General features: G+C 29.5%; 2 protein-coding genes across 2 annotated transcripts; one reads left to right on the forward strand and one right to left on the reverse strand.

Annotated features, from left to right (window-relative positions):
• The first annotated feature begins 399 nt into the window (after positions 1-399).
• LOC145180533 (myoferlin-like) lies at positions 400-19,059 on the forward strand. The gene is made up of 31 exons (XM_090082537.1): positions 400-591; positions 2,866-2,921; positions 3,226-3,423; positions 4,236-4,447; positions 4,896-4,956; positions 5,039-5,906; positions 6,612-7,236; positions 7,550-7,745; positions 9,695-9,847; positions 9,928-10,253; positions 10,483-10,700; positions 10,808-11,161; positions 11,423-11,682; positions 11,776-11,925; positions 12,581-12,679; positions 13,108-13,269; positions 13,414-13,567; positions 14,039-14,109; positions 14,207-14,314; positions 14,470-14,595; positions 14,742-15,157; positions 15,291-15,424; positions 15,568-15,722; positions 15,937-16,025; positions 16,304-16,398; positions 16,526-16,668; positions 16,747-16,846; positions 17,012-17,184; positions 17,425-17,534; positions 18,247-18,394; positions 18,544-19,059. Exons 1-31 carry the CDS (start codon positions 492-494, stop codon positions 18,574-18,576), a joined length of 6,093 nt encoding a protein of 2,030 aa, XP_089938663.1. The 5' UTR covers positions 400-491; the 3' UTR covers positions 18,577-19,059.
• LOC149891320 (uncharacterized) lies at positions 1,318-2,794 on the reverse strand. The gene has a single exon (XM_090082540.1). It carries the CDS (start codon positions 2,091-2,093, stop codon positions 1,368-1,370), a length of 726 nt encoding a protein of 241 aa, XP_089938666.1. The 5' UTR covers positions 2,094-2,794; the 3' UTR covers positions 1,318-1,367.
• Positions 19,060-19,141: the final 82 nt, after the last annotated feature.

The following is a 19,141-nucleotide window of genomic DNA, read 5'->3' on the forward strand; positions in this document are numbered from 1 at the left end:
CTTGTCTTTACTGTCAGGCTGGGGTCAAACCCCATCAATATATACTTTTTAACAATCATAAAAAAAAGTTCAAAATTAATAAATTTTGTTTCTGCAGGTCTTATCTATGTAAATGACAATTATTTACCCTTTAGCTGCATTAGTTACATAATGCATTAAAGTTATAGCATACCGCCAAAAATCAGCGATGAAAAAGATAAAGCATCTCATGCAACAGAAAAAAATAGCAAAAAAATGTAAATTTTTCTATTGTTTAGTAAATGCACAGAAAAGTTTGATAAAAGATAGGTGTAAAAATATTTTTATTACTTTTTCATTCAATTTTTTAAGTTTTAGTACCGAACGCACCCATTTCTGTTTTTCCGTGAAATACACAAAATGATCCAATAAATGACACTGTTGTTGTCAAAAAGTAATACTGAAATCGAGGCATAATGGATTTGACTGAACTGTAACCTATCTAAAAAGGGCGAGAAGTCCTAACTATCAGAATGACTTCTAATTTTAAAATTGCCGATATAAAATGCACAACTCTCCTTAATTTGGAAAAAAAAGGATCAATCGATCCATATGTTTCTTTCACATATCTTGGTGAGATTAATATCGTGTAGTTTTTTTTTGTTTGCTTTTTTTATCTACCAGCATATTTACTTTATAGAACTTTTTCTTATATTTATTTTTTATTGTCTTGAAATTAATTAGAAAACTTTTATATATCAATCATTGTTTTTGTAATTTTTTTAAAATTTTTCAAAAACCCCTGAAATGGGATGGTATTTTGGGTGTTGGTGTTTTGTATGTTCATACAAAAGATAAGTATAAGTTCTGATGAGTTTATATTAGGTAGTTGCACCAAAAAAGTTAATTTAATCCAATACCAATAAAAATGTGTAATAAAATGAAAGAGGATGAAAAATGCTTTCCAACAACACCAAATTTATGATGCTGGCATTATTGGCTCAAAAGTTATTGAGATTTTTAGTTTGTCCGAAGTGCCTTGACATCCATGGACTTTATATAAAGAAATAAAAAAAAGTGAAGCAATTTTCTTTCAAATGTAAATATTTTAGAAAGTATTATGAATGCATTAACAAAAGTATATACCAAAATGACCAGTTTCAAAAGAGGAATTTATTTGTACTAGTTGCAATGAAAAATGAAATGAAATAAAGAAATTATTATCCATAAATTATGCAAATTACAAAAAAATGTTTGATGATTTTTTTAAAATAAATATGAATATTTCATAAGTTTTTAAGATTACATATAGGGAAAAACACATCAAAATGAACAGTTTCAAGAGATGAATTTGAACTTATAAGTAGCAAAGGAACATGAAAATTTTTTTTTTACATAAACAATAACAGTTAACTAAACTTCAAAAATAGATCCCCAAGTATCATGTCAGCAATAATTGACTCAATAAACATGTCAAAATCCTCTGATGAGTCCTCCTCGAAACCCCAGTAAGATGTAACATACACAGTTCTCTTGTCTTTTTGCCTTTCTGTTAGTATTCGTCCATAAAAAATTTTGTCCTGTCCATTGTCTAGTTCCCGTTTATGATTAAACAAATGATTAGTCATACTTTGATTGCTTAACATTTTTTCAAGAAAAGGTTTCTGGTTTGGGGCAACTTTTGTAAACATTTCATTACCAACAGAAGCATTATTTAGCAAGACTTTTTTAATGTCTTGTTCCAGTTTCTTCCTGGATGTATTGTTAGCCTTTTGAGATGCTTCAATCCGTCTTGTTTTAATGTTATCGTCTATCCCTTTACTTTCAAGCACTCCTGCTTTTTGGATCTGTGATCCCCTAGTGATAGAAAATTGTATTAGGTTTCTTTGAATATCTTCTGGTTTGGATTCAATCCACTGAAGAGTGTGATTCAGTTTTGCTCTAACTTTTGAATCTAGATATCCAATAGTGGCATTGGGGGCTTTTCTAAGTAGACAGTCTGTCATGCCAAGAGCACGTTCTGCATGCATATTGTTGGCAGGTGCTGATAGTGTGTCCTTCAATATTTTCTCAGTAGAGTTAGATAGAGGCCCAGATATATAATTGTGCAATTGTCTATGAATAACACACTCCATTGAACTCAGAAGAGTTGATGTTATTTTGTTGAGGAGCGTTATATCAGTTGTTTTCAGCAATGACTTGTGCACCTCGTCAAACACTCATTATCAATAATTGGTAGTCGGCCGACAATGGTAACATGTAGATTTGTGCTTAAAAATTTTATATTGTTGACTAAACTGATTGCAATACAATTTTAAACTAACATAGAAAAACGAATTTGCTAGGTGTATGGTTAAAAATGAGATATATACGGTCAATAGATAAATTTTAATTAAAAAAACAAAACTTACCCTATTTCAAAGGAAAAAAACTCCAAAATGGCTACAGATACACAAAAATAAAATTTTACTGATGCTTAGAGATCCTCTTGTTGGTAAAATGAAACAAACCATTTGACTGAAAGTGGCTGATTTATCAAACAATGCTTGAAGCACTGACGTGCCAAAAAAGCATTTTGTAAAAACGAAACAGAAAATGGACGCGGATGTCGATGGTACTTCAGGATCTAATATGGCGGACTATGCGAGTCACTAGTTTATATTAAAGAAAGCAACAAGTTTTTTTTTTTTTTTAGAAATAACAGTTTCTTAAAATAAAAGTAATAAAGTTGAATATTAAAGTACTTTGTTTGTGTTTGTAAGTTTTGTGTGTGTGGGGGTGAGTTTTGTTTCAAATGTTCAATTATGTTGCCTAATGGATATTCATTTTATTACTAAAAAAAGGAATTTTATTGTAGGTTAAATTACTCTAGATTGAATTAATTACTAGGTTAGTGTTTTCTTACAGGTGTATCGAAAAAAACAGAAAAAAAAGATCAAGAGCTTAATCCGACATATGGAGAGGTTTGAAATTTAACTTATGTGTATTCTATGAACTTTTGTTATTTCAAAAGTATGATAAAAACAAATGCATTTTAAAGTATCCTTATATTTTCATTTCAAAACAACAGTTTAATAAAAGTACACTTTGTATCTTTCTGATCACTAGCATAATATTTTTTGTTAATTATTATAAGTTTTAAGTATAAAGTTAGATGAACTAAGATTTAATTTAGCCAGATTTTTTTCTTTTTTATTGAAGTAAATATTTTAATTCTTGATCTAAAGATTTTAAAATTTGAGTTTTCTTTTTTTATTATTATTTCAGGTATTTGAATTTGATTTATCTGGCAAATCTATTGGTCCTTCTGATAGTATAGAGGTTGTTGTTAAAGATCATGAAAAAATTGGTCGTAATCGTTTAGTTGGTCAAGCAACCATATCCTTGCAACAACTTTGTAAACCTGGAACCACAAGTGTAAATTTATCTGCTGTATTAAATGACTCCAATGGCAGACCAACCACAGTAAGGAATTAAAACTAAAAATTTGCATTTTTATTTTTACTATCATTTGTGGTGAAATGTTAGTCATTTAGTATGTGATACTTAATTGGTATGAAGTAAATTTCCCCCTTTTTTATTTAAGTTATTTCCAATATAAAAAAAAGTATCATGGTTAAAGCATGCAAAAAGTATAGGCTTTTAAAAAACCTTCCTTTGATGATAAAAAAAAACATTCTTTGCTCTCAAATATTTTGTTTTTTAGTTATGCAAATTTAAAAAGTTTGTCATATGTATGGATTCTTATGCACACTTTTTCAAATTCAAACTTAAAAAAAATGTCTATTTTCAAATGTGTGCCTTCCAGATCCTTATTTTAACCAAAGCCAATGCATTTCTTATAATAAATATGCATGCTGATGTTTGTGCAACCCAATGACATTCCACATTCTTTACTTTTTTTTCTATATCAATGTTGTTTAAAGTATTTCTTCTTCTGTTCATACTTTTAAATATTCGTTATTTTGATTTGAAATTTTAATCTTAAATTTACACACACACATACACACACACACAATGTATGTTACATTACATTGTATTATATATAAGAATAAGTTAAGTGTTGACATAACAAGTAGTAAGATAATTCCACAGAGAAACACTATCTGTGTGTTCACACAGATAGTGTTTCTCTGTACAGTTATCTTACTACTGCCTCTTCCACCCACATTTATGCAACGCAGTTTAACTAGAAAAAATTTATTAAATTTTTTTTATGATATTGAATATCCAGGCTATTCAATTTTTTTAAAATACTTTTATAATTTTTTTTTAAGGGTAAAGTCTCATTTCGTGTTGATTATACTCCACCAGCTGGACCAGCTGGTGGACCTGCAGATGCAAAAGGAAGTGGAGCAGATGACCGTCAAGTTGCAGAGGGAAACCTTGATGCAGAAGAAGATGAACCTGATCCAGTCCAAACAGAAGATGGAACACCAATTCCTCCTGGACCTGAGGGTGATGCCATTAGAGCAGCTGTTAAGTCAAGGTAATAATATAGAAATCTAAAATTCCTTAAAAACTTTTGAATGACATTTTGTATGCAACTTGTTTTTTGAATGATTTTTAATGTGTAATTTCTTTTTTAAATAATGTTCTACATGCAACTTATTTTCATTTAAATCCTTTTCATTAACATATTTAAAGCATTGATATTCTTTAGTGTTTTTCTGGCTAGTGCTTACATTATGCAACTTAACAAAGTATTATGTATAAACTCACTCAGTATTTAAAATGTAGTTTTCTGATTACTATTTACTGACCTGTTCACAATATGAAAACTAGTTAAAAACTATACTGTATACAACAGCATACTATAACAGTATAGCTATAAAAAGCAGTAACAGTATAACTACAAAACATACTCTACTCTGTACGACTTAATGTGTAATATATATTTGCAAATTCTTAAGCTAATTTACGGAGATTTTGTTTAGAAGAAAAAAAACTTCTCGTCGAAAACCACATAATCTTCCAGATAAGCCCACTGACTTTCAGGCAAGAATGTGTTTTTATTTAATTTAAAGTTTTTTTTACTTTAATAAACAATAGATTTTCCATTATTTCAAATGAACTTTAGGTTCGAATAAAAATCATAGAAGCTCGCCAGTTGCCTGGAGGGAACATTAATCCTACTGTTCGCATAACCCTTGGTGATGAAACAAAACAAACAAGAGTCAAGCATTCTACTAACAAGCCATACTTTGATGAAACATTTTTCTTTAACTTTAATGAAAGACCAAATGACATGTTTGACAAAATTGTGACATTTGAAGTTTTTAATTCAAAAACCTTGATGTCTAATGCACTTTTAGGATCATTTGGATGTGATGTTGGGCTTATTTATGATGGGGATGAACATGCCATAGTTCGAAAATGGTTATTAATGACTGCCCCAGAGGATGCTGATGCAAAGGATAATGAAGAAGAACCAAAAGGATCAGTTCCAAAACCAGGCGGGCCACCTGCTGGGTATGTTAAAATTACTGCTATAGTCTTAGGACCTGGGGATGAGATTCCTACTAGTGCTCGGGGTGGTAAGGAAGGAGGTGCAGAAGATGAAGATATTGAGTCCAATTTACTAAGACCAGCAGGTGTCACGCTTAGACCAGCCACTTTTCTAGTCAAAATATATCGAGCAGAAGATATACCACAGATGGACTCTTCAGCTATTGAGAATATAAAGAAAGTGTTTTCATCTGGTCCTCCCAAAGAATTAGTTGATCCTTATGTTTTGTTTTCATTTGCAGGAAAGACTGCAAGGACTGACATCAAATACAATAATGATCATCCTGAATTCAATCAAGAGTTGCGTGTTTCATTTAAATTTCCTTCTATGTGTGAGAGGCTTAAGTTACAAATGTTTGATTGGGATCGAGTCGGTAATGATGATTGTATCGGCACAAGTTTCATATCTTTAACAGCAATATCAGGATCAGGAGATGATGGTATGCAATTATAAAAATATTTTGAAACTGTGAAAAAGTGTACTTGTACAAAATATTTTCTCTTTTTTCTTTCCTTTTTCTAATTTTAGTAAACAAATCAGCATTTGTGGGATTTAAAAAGTAATTCAAAAATTGTTTGACATTATACTACATGAATTATTATTTTATTCTATTTCAATAATTAAAAATTGCAAATCAAACATTTCAACACCTTATGCATTTGTTAGAACAATCATACATTGTCATTTTTCTAAGTTATTGCATGCATACTAAATTTTAAATTCAGAGTTCAAATCCAAGCTACTTTTAACTTTATTGTTTTTATCTATAACCTCATTTCTTACTTAACATTTCTTTTCTAAAAGATATCGGTGATGATATTAAAAATTAAACAGAAGAGTTTCTGAGAGATCTATGTATAAAATAAAATTCTAAAAGTTATCTGAAATAAAAATTTGAAAGTAGCCATAAAATCATCAACCAGTCATTAAATGTGGAATAAATCATTACTTAAGTTATTAAATATTTTTATTTGAAGAAATTTCTTTTGAGTTTAAATGCTCAGTTCAGAGTTTTTTTTTTGCTTTTTTTGTATGCTTTTACATATATATATATATATATATATATATATATATATATATATATATATATATATATATTACAAAGTGCTTTAATTTTTTTGTATATAATTTATGTGTATTGCAGGATTCTTACCTGCATTTGGTCCAGCGTTTGTCAATTTTTATGGTTCACTGCGAGAGTTTTCAAATATGCCAGATGAGTATGATGAATTAAATAAGGGTCGTGGAGAGGGTGTCGCTTATCGTGGAAGAGCCTTAGTTGAGATTGATACTCGTTTTGGTGAGCATGCTGATAAACCTGTGCAAGATATAATGGCTCAAGAACTGATACGTGTAATGCCTTACTTAAGGCGCAGAAAATACAAGTTGTTTGCAAGTTTTATGAGTGCAAACATGATATCTGAATCTGATGGCCCTATTGAATTTGAAGTTAGTATTGGTAACTATGGAAACAAGTTGGATAGTTCAGTAGCTCCTCAATCATCAAGTACACCTCCAGTAAATCCTGTCTTCGATGGTGCTGCATACTACTATCTTCCATGGAATGAAACAAAGCCTTGTTGTGTTATTGAAAGCCATTGGGAAGATATTGCATTTCGCTTAGAGCCAATAAATGTTCTTAGTAAAGTTATTAACAAACTTGAGAAGAATATGAAGGCAGTAGATGTTAGCATAAAAGCAAAAGCACAACCGGCTGAAACTGCTGCTTTACTTATTGCTCTTTTAGATCAATTGATTTCTGACTGCAAGTAAGTTTGCATATATTAAGTATAGATATGTTAAACAGAACACATATTAAGTATATCCCTTATTGAAAGCAAGTAGCGTAATGTGTGTACTGGTTGAATAAAAATGATTTGTTCAAAGTATTTTTTATTAGCTTATCCTTTTTAGATAAATAACGTCTTAAAGAATGTTCAAGTTTTTGTCTTGTAATTCTAAATTTCCTAAAAATATTTGCTTTTAAAATACTTAGACTTTTCTATAAAACTTAAGTTTTTGGTGTGAAAATTAAAAAGAAACAAGAGCAAGTTGAAAAATTTAGCTTTTTTTTTTATTCAGAACTCCTTTACCAGTGTTTGATGCTACATTGAATGGTGTTAATGAGCTGGATTTGAAGATACAAGAAATTCGTCAAGAGGAACTTTTGGGTTTAGTTAATGAAGCAAGCACTTTACGTGAACAGGCAACTGATATAAATGAAGCAATGGATACTATTAATGGTTATCTACGTAGGTTACGGGATTTATGTGATGAGGTAAGCAGGTGTCACGCTTATTTTTTCTAATCTTTTATTTTATTTTTTATTTTTTGATTATTTATACATTTGTTTTATAGTTATATTTCTTTTATCTTTACAATTACTTTTATGTTTACAGATATTTTTATTAGGTTGTTTCATTTTGTAAGATAAAAGATAAAATGTCACAATTTTGCAGACTTTGCTTATGCCCCGAGTCTCAGTGATGTAAAAGATATAAAGATTTAAAGGTTACACATTCCCATCAATTTTTTAAAAGTAGGCAAAAAAAAAATTTTTTCAATGTTAATTACTTTTATTGGGAAAACTAGAAATCACAAACTTAAAAGGTCTGAGGACAATTATAAGTGCATACAATACCTTTACCATCCACCTTGCTAGATGCAGAGCCCCTGAGATCCTGAAACTGAAGTTGTTTTTAGACCTAACTCCTATGTATAGGAGTGAGAGTTATAATAACTCTTTGTAGCCTTTTCTTGGGTGATTTCTGTCTTTTAGGAGATTCTGGATGCACTTAACTATTTTCACTTGTTGTTCTTCTAGAAAGCCTTGAATAGGTCTCTTTTATCCAGTTGTATAACATGTGTCCAACATGATGAGGCAAAAATAAAATCTCTTTTTTTTTTGTTTCCATAGAAACTTATTTTCAGGAAAAAAGAATGGAAACATTTAATCATATGAAAAGTTAAGGAAAGCTTTATTCAAAAAGTTATCTGACATTTTTAATTGGGTCTTTGGTGAGCTTTTGTACAACCTTGATGTCGATATTTTAGATATACTTATATATAATTTTATTTTTTAGCTCATCTAAATTTTTTATTTGCCAAGCATCTTTGTTCATATTGTGTTTGAGAGATGCCCTAAAATCTTCAATTGTATGTATTTCTAGCATGTTTGCAACTTTCATGGTTTTTAGTATGTACAAGATCTTGTTCTAAAGCCATGTTTGTACTAAATTTGCATAATGTGAAGAGCCCATGTCTGGCCAAAGTTCATACTGATCATTAGTATGATGTTTTTTAACAAAAAGGAGTAACTGTTTTATCAAACATTCTTCAAAGTACACCTTTTGATATGATCTCCTAAAAAATTCTTTGTCTTCTTGTAATATGCTAGTCATCTGCTCTACATTTTGCCATGATTTATCAAATAACTCAGTAAGATCACTTTTCCAAATCTGCTGTTTCAGATTTGCTTTTTCCTAGTTTCCTGACTTCTCTTTACCCAGATTTTGGTATTCTTTGTACAATTTCTGTTTAGCAGTACAGATATTCTCCTCCATCTTAACAAGGATATTTGCTTTCCTCTGTACTATATGTAGTTTAACAAATCTAGCAACATCTGAAAGTGTTCTTTTATTTCCTTGTAATGGTAAATAAAGTACTTGTGGCTTTAAAGAGAGAACTTGTTCCTTTAAAGAGAGAACTTGTGCCTTTAAAGGGAGCAGAGCTCCTAAATCACCACTAGGTGACTTTTCTAGCAGTTAAATTCCTCTTCTGGTTCCCATTCCTTCCCCAAAGGGTTTCAAGTTACAAATTGATCAGTTTTCTTTCAAATTTCACTAGTTTTCTTTCAAATTTCACTTTTATCTCAATAAAAGTAATCAATGTGTGCAACCCCTAAATATTATCCAGTTTTTTGAAATTTGTTGTATACAACTTTTGCATCACTAAGATTCAGAGTGTATACAAAGTCATATAAAAATCATAACTTTGGAAAAATGAAACACCCTAATTTTTGTATTTATAATTGTTTTTTGTTTATACTTACTTTTAGTCATTTTTTAAATATAATACTCATTTATTAATGCACTTTCATGAACTTTAGTGTTAATTATTTTAAATAGTGAAATGCTGCTATAATATGTAATATTTTTACCTATATCTAGAATTTGGTATTTTTGATATTTTTTGCATTTTATCTTTTTGATATTATGATTTCTACAGCCACAAAATTCTATGCCAGATGTCATTATATGGATGTTATCAGGAAGTAAGCGTATTGCTTATCACAGAATACCTGCATATGAAATCTTGTATTCTAAAAATCCCGCAGCAAAAGGTTCTAAATGTGCCTCCCTCCAAAACATTGTGCTTAAGGTTTGATATTTTTTAAATTTTAAAATATTATGCTTTTAAAGTGTGTTTTAATCGTGTTTTAACAGTGAACTTAAATTTAGTACCCAGGTAAAAAAAAATTTGATATTGAGAATCATCATGAAGTACCTGCATGTTTAAGTATGATTCTATGGCTTGGTTTGGAAACTGACCAATCAGCATGGACAGATACAGAACAATCAGAAGGGGAATATTCTGTTTATGCAGAGACATATGAGAATCAGATTAATCTTCCTGTAGTGAAATGGACTGCTAAAGGTTGTCCAAGACCTGGATTCTCTGATTCTCAGGGTGATGTAAGACTAAATAAAGAATTCTTCACACCTCCACTTGGTTGGAAATGGGATAGCCCACCAGATGGTGATTGGTTTGTTGACCCAGAATTGAGGTATTTCTGTTTCCTGTTTTAAAAGTAACATGATTTCTTTTATGTTCTTGATAGGCAGCAGTAATTTAGAGTTTGATTTCTGTTTCACAATATTTATTTTAATTATTAGTTAAATAAAGTAAATAGTTAAAGCATCTAAAAATAAAAACAAATATAATTTTTTTTAGACGATCAAGTGTTGAGATAATTTTGAGAATATAAATTTTAATTTGCTTTAAAATTTTTTCAGTGCAACAAATGAAGCAGATGCAGGTCATAAAACATTTTTACAGGATGCCTATGAAAATGAATCTCGTGTACCTTCTGGAAATTGGGGTACTTCTACTATTCCTTACACAAATATTCAAGGAGATGAAATTGAGCATCGTGATAAAACAGTTTTACCAGAAGGTTGGAAATGGGTAGATGACTGGCAAGTAGATGTCAATCGAGCTTGTGATGAGGAAGGTTACAAAAAACAATTTTTTGATTTATTTTGGAAATTTATTTTTTACTTTTTATTGTATTTGTATACTTTATTTTTTTATATACTTTTTTTTTTTTTTTTTTTATAGGTTGGGAGTACTGTATAGAAGCAACACTTGGCGGTTGGAGTGCTGTTGAAAAAATGTATCATTTATGTCGTCGCCGCAGATTTGTAAGAAATAGAGTATTAGAAGTCAGTCAAGATAAATTGCGAAAGAACTTGGAACACCAAGCAAAAGCTAGTGAAGGGTGGGAGTATGCACCTGTATTTGGCTTGAAATATCATACTAAAGAACGCAAATTTGACATGGTTCGAAGGAGGAGATGGCACCGGAAAATGGTAAATGTTACTCCTGGTGCACCTCCTATGTTTTTGATTCAAAATGATGACAAAAACAAGCCTCCTATTCAATATATGCCTCGAATATTTTTAGCATTTGACAGTAAGTTTTTTTGTATCATGTTAACTTTTAAAAACTTTAAATCAAAACACAAGTTTTTAACTGAGAACAATTTTCTCCTGCAAGTTTTTGTAAAAGTTTAAATTTTAAGTTGTTAATTGAATAATGGGTTATCTTGTGCAAGTTTTGATAAAAAACCTGTTACGGATTAAAAATAAAACAACTGAAGTTTTGTAAAAAAAAATCAAAATATTTCTCTTTGTTGTACTGCATATTTTTATTATTGACTTTTTTCTGTTGCAGAGCCTCATAAATGGCAATTCCGTGCCTATATATACCAAGCACGAGATATTCTCGGTCTTGACTCAGAAGGCACTTCTGATCCATATGCTAAAGTTTGCATATTAGACCAGAGCAAAATTACAAGGGTTGTTAAAGAAACCCTTTGTCCTGATTTTGATCAGACCTTAATTTTTGAAGATTTATTTGTGTATGGTTCACCTAAGATACTTGCTGAAAACCCTCCGCAAGTTGCTGTGGAGCTTTACGATGAAGACAGAGTGGTAAGGAATCCTTATAGTCTTTTGTACTTATCTTGCTGTTTTTGTTTTATCTTTTGAAAATATCTTATAAAAAACAAAACTTTTTTATCTTAGGGAAAAGATGAATATTTAGGTAGGGTCTTTACTCAGCCATTAGTACGCTTAAATGGGTCAAAACCACCAGCACCACGTTTAATGTGGTACCCAATAGTTAGAGGAGAAAAAACATGTGGAGAATTGTTGGCTGCTTTTGAGTTATTCTTGGTTAGTGTTTTTTATTTAGTTTCATTGTTTTTGTTTAGGAATATAAATTAGTTGATGTTCAAGTTTTATTTATTATACAAATCTTAAGATTTTATAGAAATCTTATTCATCTAAATTGCTTTTTTGGCTTTAATTGCTTTTAACATGTAGAAGAAGAAAAAAATCTTTTACTATTCAATTTATTATTAAATCTTTATTATTCAATTTAGTTAAATTTATCTAATAAAATTTAAATATCAAATTTAAAAGCATCTCTCATATTTTTGCAGTGTATTATTAGATTTTCTTTATTTCATGCTTTTAGGCTTTAAAGTATGAAGTTTTTTTTTTTTTAATTGTATATATAAAGTTAAAGCAATCTAATGTTAATCAACTAATTAAATAAAACACAAATATATTTTTAATAGTTATATTTTTAATTCTCTCTTCCTTTCCCCTTCTGAAAAAAACCTTCAAATTGCTTTAGTTTTTAAAACATTATAGATGTATTCTAGGTGAATTTTAAGAAACCTGTCACAGAAAATCCTATCATCCAAATTAACTCACCAACAAATCAACCAATTAAATGATTTTATTCTTTTTGTCAAGCAATTTACCTTGAGGACCAATTTAATGACAACCAAATGTGTGGTGATGTTGATTTTTTACTTTTTAGGATGAAGGTGCTGATCTTCCTTTTCCTCCTCCAATGAAAGATAATCGTTTTCTTGTTCCTAGTGGAATCCGTCCTGTCATGGTTCGCACTGGAATTGAGGTATGCAAAAGTTAAGATTGAAGTTTATTTTTGATAGTAAGCTTTTTAAAAACTGTTTAAATGTCATTAGCATATCTTCAGAATAATATTTGCAGAAGTAATGTGTAGTGTTTCGAAACAGTTATTTGGGTGTCACATTTCTTAACAGTATTTGTATAAGTAGCATACTGTTGTTGTAACTGTTATGTTTTATATAGAGTATTAAAACAAAGAATTCTTGGTTTATTTTCATTACTTAACATGGAAGTTAACAGAGAAATGGTCAAACATACAAACATAAAACTCTATTCACTATTTTGGAATTGCTGTTATGTTTATTAAAAAAAAGCATAAGCCGTGTTAGTAACAAAACAAGAGGGTTTCATAAACCAATCAGAAGTAGTATACTATTATAAATTAGTATACTTTTATTATAACTGTTATGTTAGATTTTATGCTGGGGTGTACGTAACATGAAAAAGTATCAGTTGGCAGCTGTAACATCTCCATCCGTAACCTTTGAAATTGGTGGTCAGATAATTGATTCAGATGTTATCAAGAATACCAAAAAAAACCCTAATTTCAAGAAGAATGTTTATTTTATTGATTGTGTAAGTTTTTTTTTCCCCAATGTTTTATTTGTTATTTATTTTAAATTTGATTTTTTTTTTTTTTTTAGTGTATTAGATTTTGTATAGTGTAATATTTAATAAGATGTTAGAGATAAAGTTTATTTAAAAAAATTTTTTTTTAAGTTTTTGCCAAAAGACCCTTTATATGTGCCTCCACTAAACATCAAAGTAAGAGATCACCGTACATTTGGAAGGAAACCAGTTGTTGGCCGTCATGTAATTAAGTCACTTGATATTGATCTACCACCTAAAGCTGATCTTCCTGCTGATTTCCCAGGTTTTTTACTTCATTCATTATTTTGTTTTTTATTTTTTGTTGTTCATTTTTTCTGTGTAATCTGTTGGTGTATTCTCTTGTAACAAAGAATTTTTCTGATGTTTCCTTTGATTCAGCCATAAATTCAATTATTATGTGCTAAATCTTCAGATGAAAAGTTAAGCATACCTATTTAGTGCCTTATAGTGACTTAACCATCCCTATTCAACATCTACATTTTAGGTGGTTTTGTTATCATATGCTGTATATACAGTTTATAGTTGAACAAGCCTTATTATTTTTTTATGAAAGTTTTCCCTAATGCTCTTCGCTATTTTTTAAGAGTTTTTACTTAACTAAGATGTCAAGGATTTAATTTTGAAATGTGGAAGTATAAAAAAATAGCGACTTCTTGCACACTTAGTAAACTTAAACCAAGTTTAATTTTCTTTTGTTGATGATGTTGAATGAATTTTTGTTTTATTTTTTAAGTTGACAAAGTTGAACCAGAAGAAAAGAAAGGTGACATTACAATAGACCTCGAAGAGAAGAATAAGAAGAAGGTTGTTTTTAATTCTAATTTTCGGTATTTTAATTCTCCATAAAGGTTTGTTTAAGGTGAATTTAAACTAATCTTTTTTTTAATCCTGGTTCTAACAGGATATTGAAGATGATGACAACTTAGATTGGTGGTCAAAATATTTTGCCTCTATTGGTGAACTGCATAAATGTGGGAAGTTCCTTGAAAAAGGGCACAAAACTATACAGGTCAAATTTACTTCTAAATAATTAGTTTTTTATGAATTTATTTTTCAAAGATTATGTTGTTATTTATACATTTACATACCTGAAAAAGTAGTATTAAATATATAAATATATAAATGTATGTTAAATGTATAAATAGTAGTAAATTTTGTGTGTAGGTCTATAGAAAAGAACTTGAAGAACTCAAAGAGTTTGGTGGCTTCAATGATTTCGTTAAGACATTTCCCTTGGAACGCGGAAAAGAAGATGACGATGAAGATGATAACTTTGTGGGAGAGTTTAAGGTTTTTAGATTTTCTTGCATTTTGATGTTAATTTTAAAATCTTTTATTGATTAAATTTAGTAACAGTTTTTTCAAAAATGTTTGTTTTATAAATTAATTTTAATCAGATTTTCAATTTGATTTTGATTGGGAAATTTTTTTTTCAGGGTTTGTTTAAATTGTATCCTCTACCACCCGATGTCAAAGAAGTTAAGAATAGATATTTTTCAAAAGTAAAGGATAGTGCACCAACTGATTGCATTGTTCGTGTTTACATCATCCGTGGTATTGAACTTCAACCTAAAGATCCTAATGGAAAATCTGATCCTTATATTACAATTGAGCTTGGCTCAAAGAAAATATCGGATAAAGACAATTACATCCCAAACGATATCAACCCATATTTTGGTGCCATGTTTGAGTTGAAAGCTAATATACCGTTGTGTAAGGACTTGAAGATTCGTATAATGGATTATGATTTTGTGGGTAGAGATGATTTAATTGGTGAGACTATTGTTGATTTGGAAAATCGTTACTTGTCAAAAGCACGTGCAACATGCGGTCTTCCACCAACTTATTATACGTAAGTTAAAGTAGTAATTTTGACCTTTGTTTTTATACTTACAAAAGTTTGTCCAGATCTATTTACTAAGAATATTTTAACATTTAAAACAATTTTTTTAGTATTAAAGTATTTTTGTTATTACTATCTTCAGTTCTGGTCCATATCAATGGCGGGATGCTCGAAGTCCTGTGGAAATACTGGAAAAATGTTGTCGATCAAAACCACAATGGTTGAGTGCTACACAAGTTGTGGTTCATGGAGAATTAATCAAGTTGGAAGATTTTGGTAACAAGCTAATATTCCTTGTTTATGTAGTGATATTTGTGTTTCTGGTACTTATTTAACTGTCAGTAAAAATAAATCTTAGATATATTAAATTAACTCTTGTATATCTCTTTTTTAAATTCTGCATTATTCTTGATTTACAGAAATTACTCCTGTCTCTGATCCACATGTTGGTCCTCCTAATCAACGCCTTGCTCTTTACATATTAAACAACAAAGATCTAAATGGTTTTAAACTTGTGCCAGAACACATTGAAACACGTTCACTTAAGAATCCACTTCAACCATCAATGGACCAAGTATGTGCTATTTATATTTAATGAAAAATTTCTTGTTGGCATTAGAAAGTGATAAAGTTTTATTTCTCTGTCACAATGTAAAGTATATTTATGCCAAAGTATAGAAAAATTGATGTTGAGCTTTGAAATATTATAATAGCTAATAATTTAGAATAAATTTTATAGTAAATTGTTTTGATGTTATTAGAAGGAATTATATAGAAATATTTTTCAGGGTCAATTAGAGATGTTTGTTGACATCTTTCCAATGAATGATGGACCACCAGGGCCACCAATCAACATTGCTACAAGAAAACCCAAGGGGTAAAATTAACTATCAGCTATATTTAAAAGGACTTCTTCAGTCAAATTGATTAAATAAATCAATTTTTGCAATAAATTCAGATATATTTATTACAAAAAATGTGATTTAAAAATCTTGGATAAATTTAACGTGTTTTTTTAATTTAATCCAAGTTTATTTATTTTGAGATTCTCTTGCTTATTGAAAATAAGATAAAAAATTGAATATTTTTTTTGTTATGTGTCATTTGGGATATTAAAATTGTAGTCATTTTACAAATTTGATAATAATTCTTAAGATTCGAATTACGTATCATTGTTTGGAATACAGCAGATGTGCCTCCTAATGAAACATCAATCACTGGTGAAGAAATGAGCGACCTTTATGTTAAAGGTAATAAACTCCTTTTAAAATATTTAGTAATCTTCAGAGAAAATCATAACTGAGAAATAAATATAAATTACTAATGGTTTTAAGTATTAAGTAATGTCTATCTACTGTTATTTTATATTTTTTAAAGGATGGATGGAAGGTAGAGATGATAAGAAATATAAGACAGATGTGCATCATCGCTCTTTGAATGGTGAAGGAATGTTTAATTGGAGAATGTGCTTTCCTTTTAAGTATATGGTGGAAGAGAAAGTCATGGTTGTTGAAAAAAAGGTGTGTTTTTTTTTTTTAATGTTCATCAATTTTATTATGATGGAGAAATTAGTTTCTGTAACTATTTAGTCATTTTAGGAACATTTTTGGAGCTTAGACATTACCAAGCAGTTTTTACCACCAAAGCTTAATCTTCAAGTTTGGGACAGTGACATGTTCTCACCCAATGACTTTATAGGTACCTTGATTATTTCATTTAATAGCTCAAAGTTTATCTTGTATTCAAATGCAATTTTGTGTTCAGATGTAAATTACTTTAAAAAGTTTCTAAAATTAAAAAAGTTAAGCTGATCAGTATTTCACTTTTATGATGTGTTAACTAAATATTTAGTTGTAATTTAAGGTAGTCTTGAGTTAGAGCTCAGCAAACTTCCAAGACCAATGAAAAAAGCAAAAGATTGTAAAGTTGATCAACTTAAACCTGGAGCTGATTTCATTGATCTGTTCGAAGCAAAACAGCAAAAAGGGTGGTGGATCATGATAGAAAATCAAGATGATGGTACTGTGGTTGAAAAGGTAAAATTATATCATATTTTGATATATCTTCTCATAAATGTATATAAACTATTTTATATCTTCTTTTTTTAATATAGAATTAGGTTATTATTTGATTACATCTCCTTGATAGAATAAAATTATTTAATTATTTCATGTCTGGTTTTCATTATTGTTGTAGTAATAGTATTTTTACTATAAGTTGTTGATTTGTTACTTTTATCTAGCTTATTGAATCTTATGCGCTTTCGTTTTTGCTAGGGTAAAATTGAAATGACTTTGGAAATTATTACTGAGGAAGAGGTAGAGTTAAAGCCAGCCGGTCAAGGTAGAGATGAACCCAATCTCAATCCGAAACTTGATCCGCCAAAGTATGTACTTATTAAAATCAACTTTAGATATTTTTTTTTTAAATGGAATTCATAATTAAAAAAGTCAAGGAGTAATATTTATGAAAACATATGGATCAAAATGTCCCGGGCCTAAAGTCGTAAAACAATTTTTCTCGGCAAAAGTTTCTTCCTTTTTCATTAACATAGTTTTTTTTGGCAAACACTCTAACGCTTTTCTAACTTTTTGATGCCACTCTTGTAGAACTATTTATATTTGGTTTCACCGATGACCTCGTCTGAGCCAAATCTATTGGTTTTACTTAGACGAGGAGGTTATCGCCGTCATTGCCACACACAGCATCTTTTTGAATTTGGAGTAGAGGTAATAATCACTGGGGGCCAGATCTGGGCTATACGGTGGGTGTGGAAGCAATTCAAAGCTTCTGAATCATTAATTCGTTGTTTTTGTTCTGGTATGAGCAAAGTGTCAATTAATCCATTGTAACTACTAAATAAATAGACGGAGTGTTATGAAGTCTTGACATATCTTTTGAAGGTTTGCACTATTGAAATATCGGATATTTCGTTAGAGGTGCCGTCTGGAGGCCAGGCCTTGGTTATTTTAACTGTGTTAAAAAATATTTGAAGTTTTAAATATTTTGATTGTAAAAAATTAAAGAATTTTCTAAGGAAATAATTTTATGGAATAAAATCTTTTTAAAATACTGATAATACTGATAATCTTTTTCAGCCGCCCTGAGACATCATTTCTGTGGATTACATCTCCCTGGAAAACACTTAAGTATATTCTTTGGAAAAATTACAAATGGCTTATTATTGGTATCCTTGTTTTCCTAATCCTCGCATTGTTCATTGGAATATTCTTATATAGCATGCCCGTGAGTTTACGTTCAGAGTTTTAGCTTTTTTAACTAATTTTAATTGTAATTATTTTTTTTAAAAACCACTGGTTGTTAAAGTGTTGCAAATAGTCCTACAAAACACGACCAACATTAAGTGGTTGATATTTTTTTTTTTTAACATTTAGGGTTACACAGTGAAGAAGATGTTTGGTGTTTAACATAAAGTTTCGTAAAAGTTTATAGTTTTTTATAACGTCTATGCATAGAAGTTCAGTTCGATTTGGAAATATTTTTTCACCCATTTGTACACGTAGATAGTTTTTTTAATGATTATTTTTACATGGAATTTTGTGGTGTATTTTTATATTGATATTTAGCGTTCATTTGTTGTTTTTTTTTATTAAAAATTGGGGTTTTTTTTGTCGGCTGTAGTAAATGTGACCTCGTTTTGTGTAGGAAAAGAAAACGTTTTAAATTATTATTTTTTGTATCGTTTTCTCATTTTGTAAAAAAAATTGTTTCAAAAATTTTTTTAAAAGCTTGTCTACCCAAAATAAACAAAGGTTTTTTGTAATTTCGCTTGTTGCAGGACTTTAGTACGTTTGTATAATGTGATGAGTTCTATATATATATATATATTTCTATTTGGTAACCTGGTGCGTTAATAAAATTATAGCGTTTGCAAACGTTTATTATCACAATTTATAGCAAAGTTTTTCTTAAAATAATTTTAAGTATTTATATCTATAAAAATCTAGAATTCGAACATCGTATTTCGGAGTC

The sequence above is a fragment of the Hydra viridissima genome, unplaced genomic scaffold (assembly GCF_058129835.1).
Source record: "Hydra viridissima isolate aposymbiotic clone 2 unplaced genomic scaffold, HvirCarnegie_v1 scaffold_3, whole genome shotgun sequence".
In the NCBI taxonomy this organism is placed as follows: Eukaryota; Metazoa; Cnidaria; class Hydrozoa; order Anthoathecata; family Hydridae; genus Hydra; species Hydra viridissima.

Bases quoted from the DNA above. Each gene is read 5' to 3' on its own strand.
- LOC145180533 (XM_090082537.1), top strand. From the start codon at position 492: ATGACTTCTAATTTTAAAATTGCCGATATAAAATGCACAACTCTCCTT. The intron at 10,254-10,482 runs GTATTTCTGTTT...AAATTTTTTCAG, and splicing joins TTTGTTGACCCAGAATTGAG to TGCAACAAATGAAGCAGATG. The intron at 11,926-12,580 runs GTTAGTGTTTTT...TTTACTTTTTAG, and splicing joins CTGCTTTTGAGTTATTCTTG to GATGAAGGTGCTGATCTTCC.
- LOC149891320 (XM_090082540.1), bottom strand. From the start codon at position 2,093: ATGGAGTGTGTTATTCATAGACAATTGCACAATTATATATCTGGGCCT.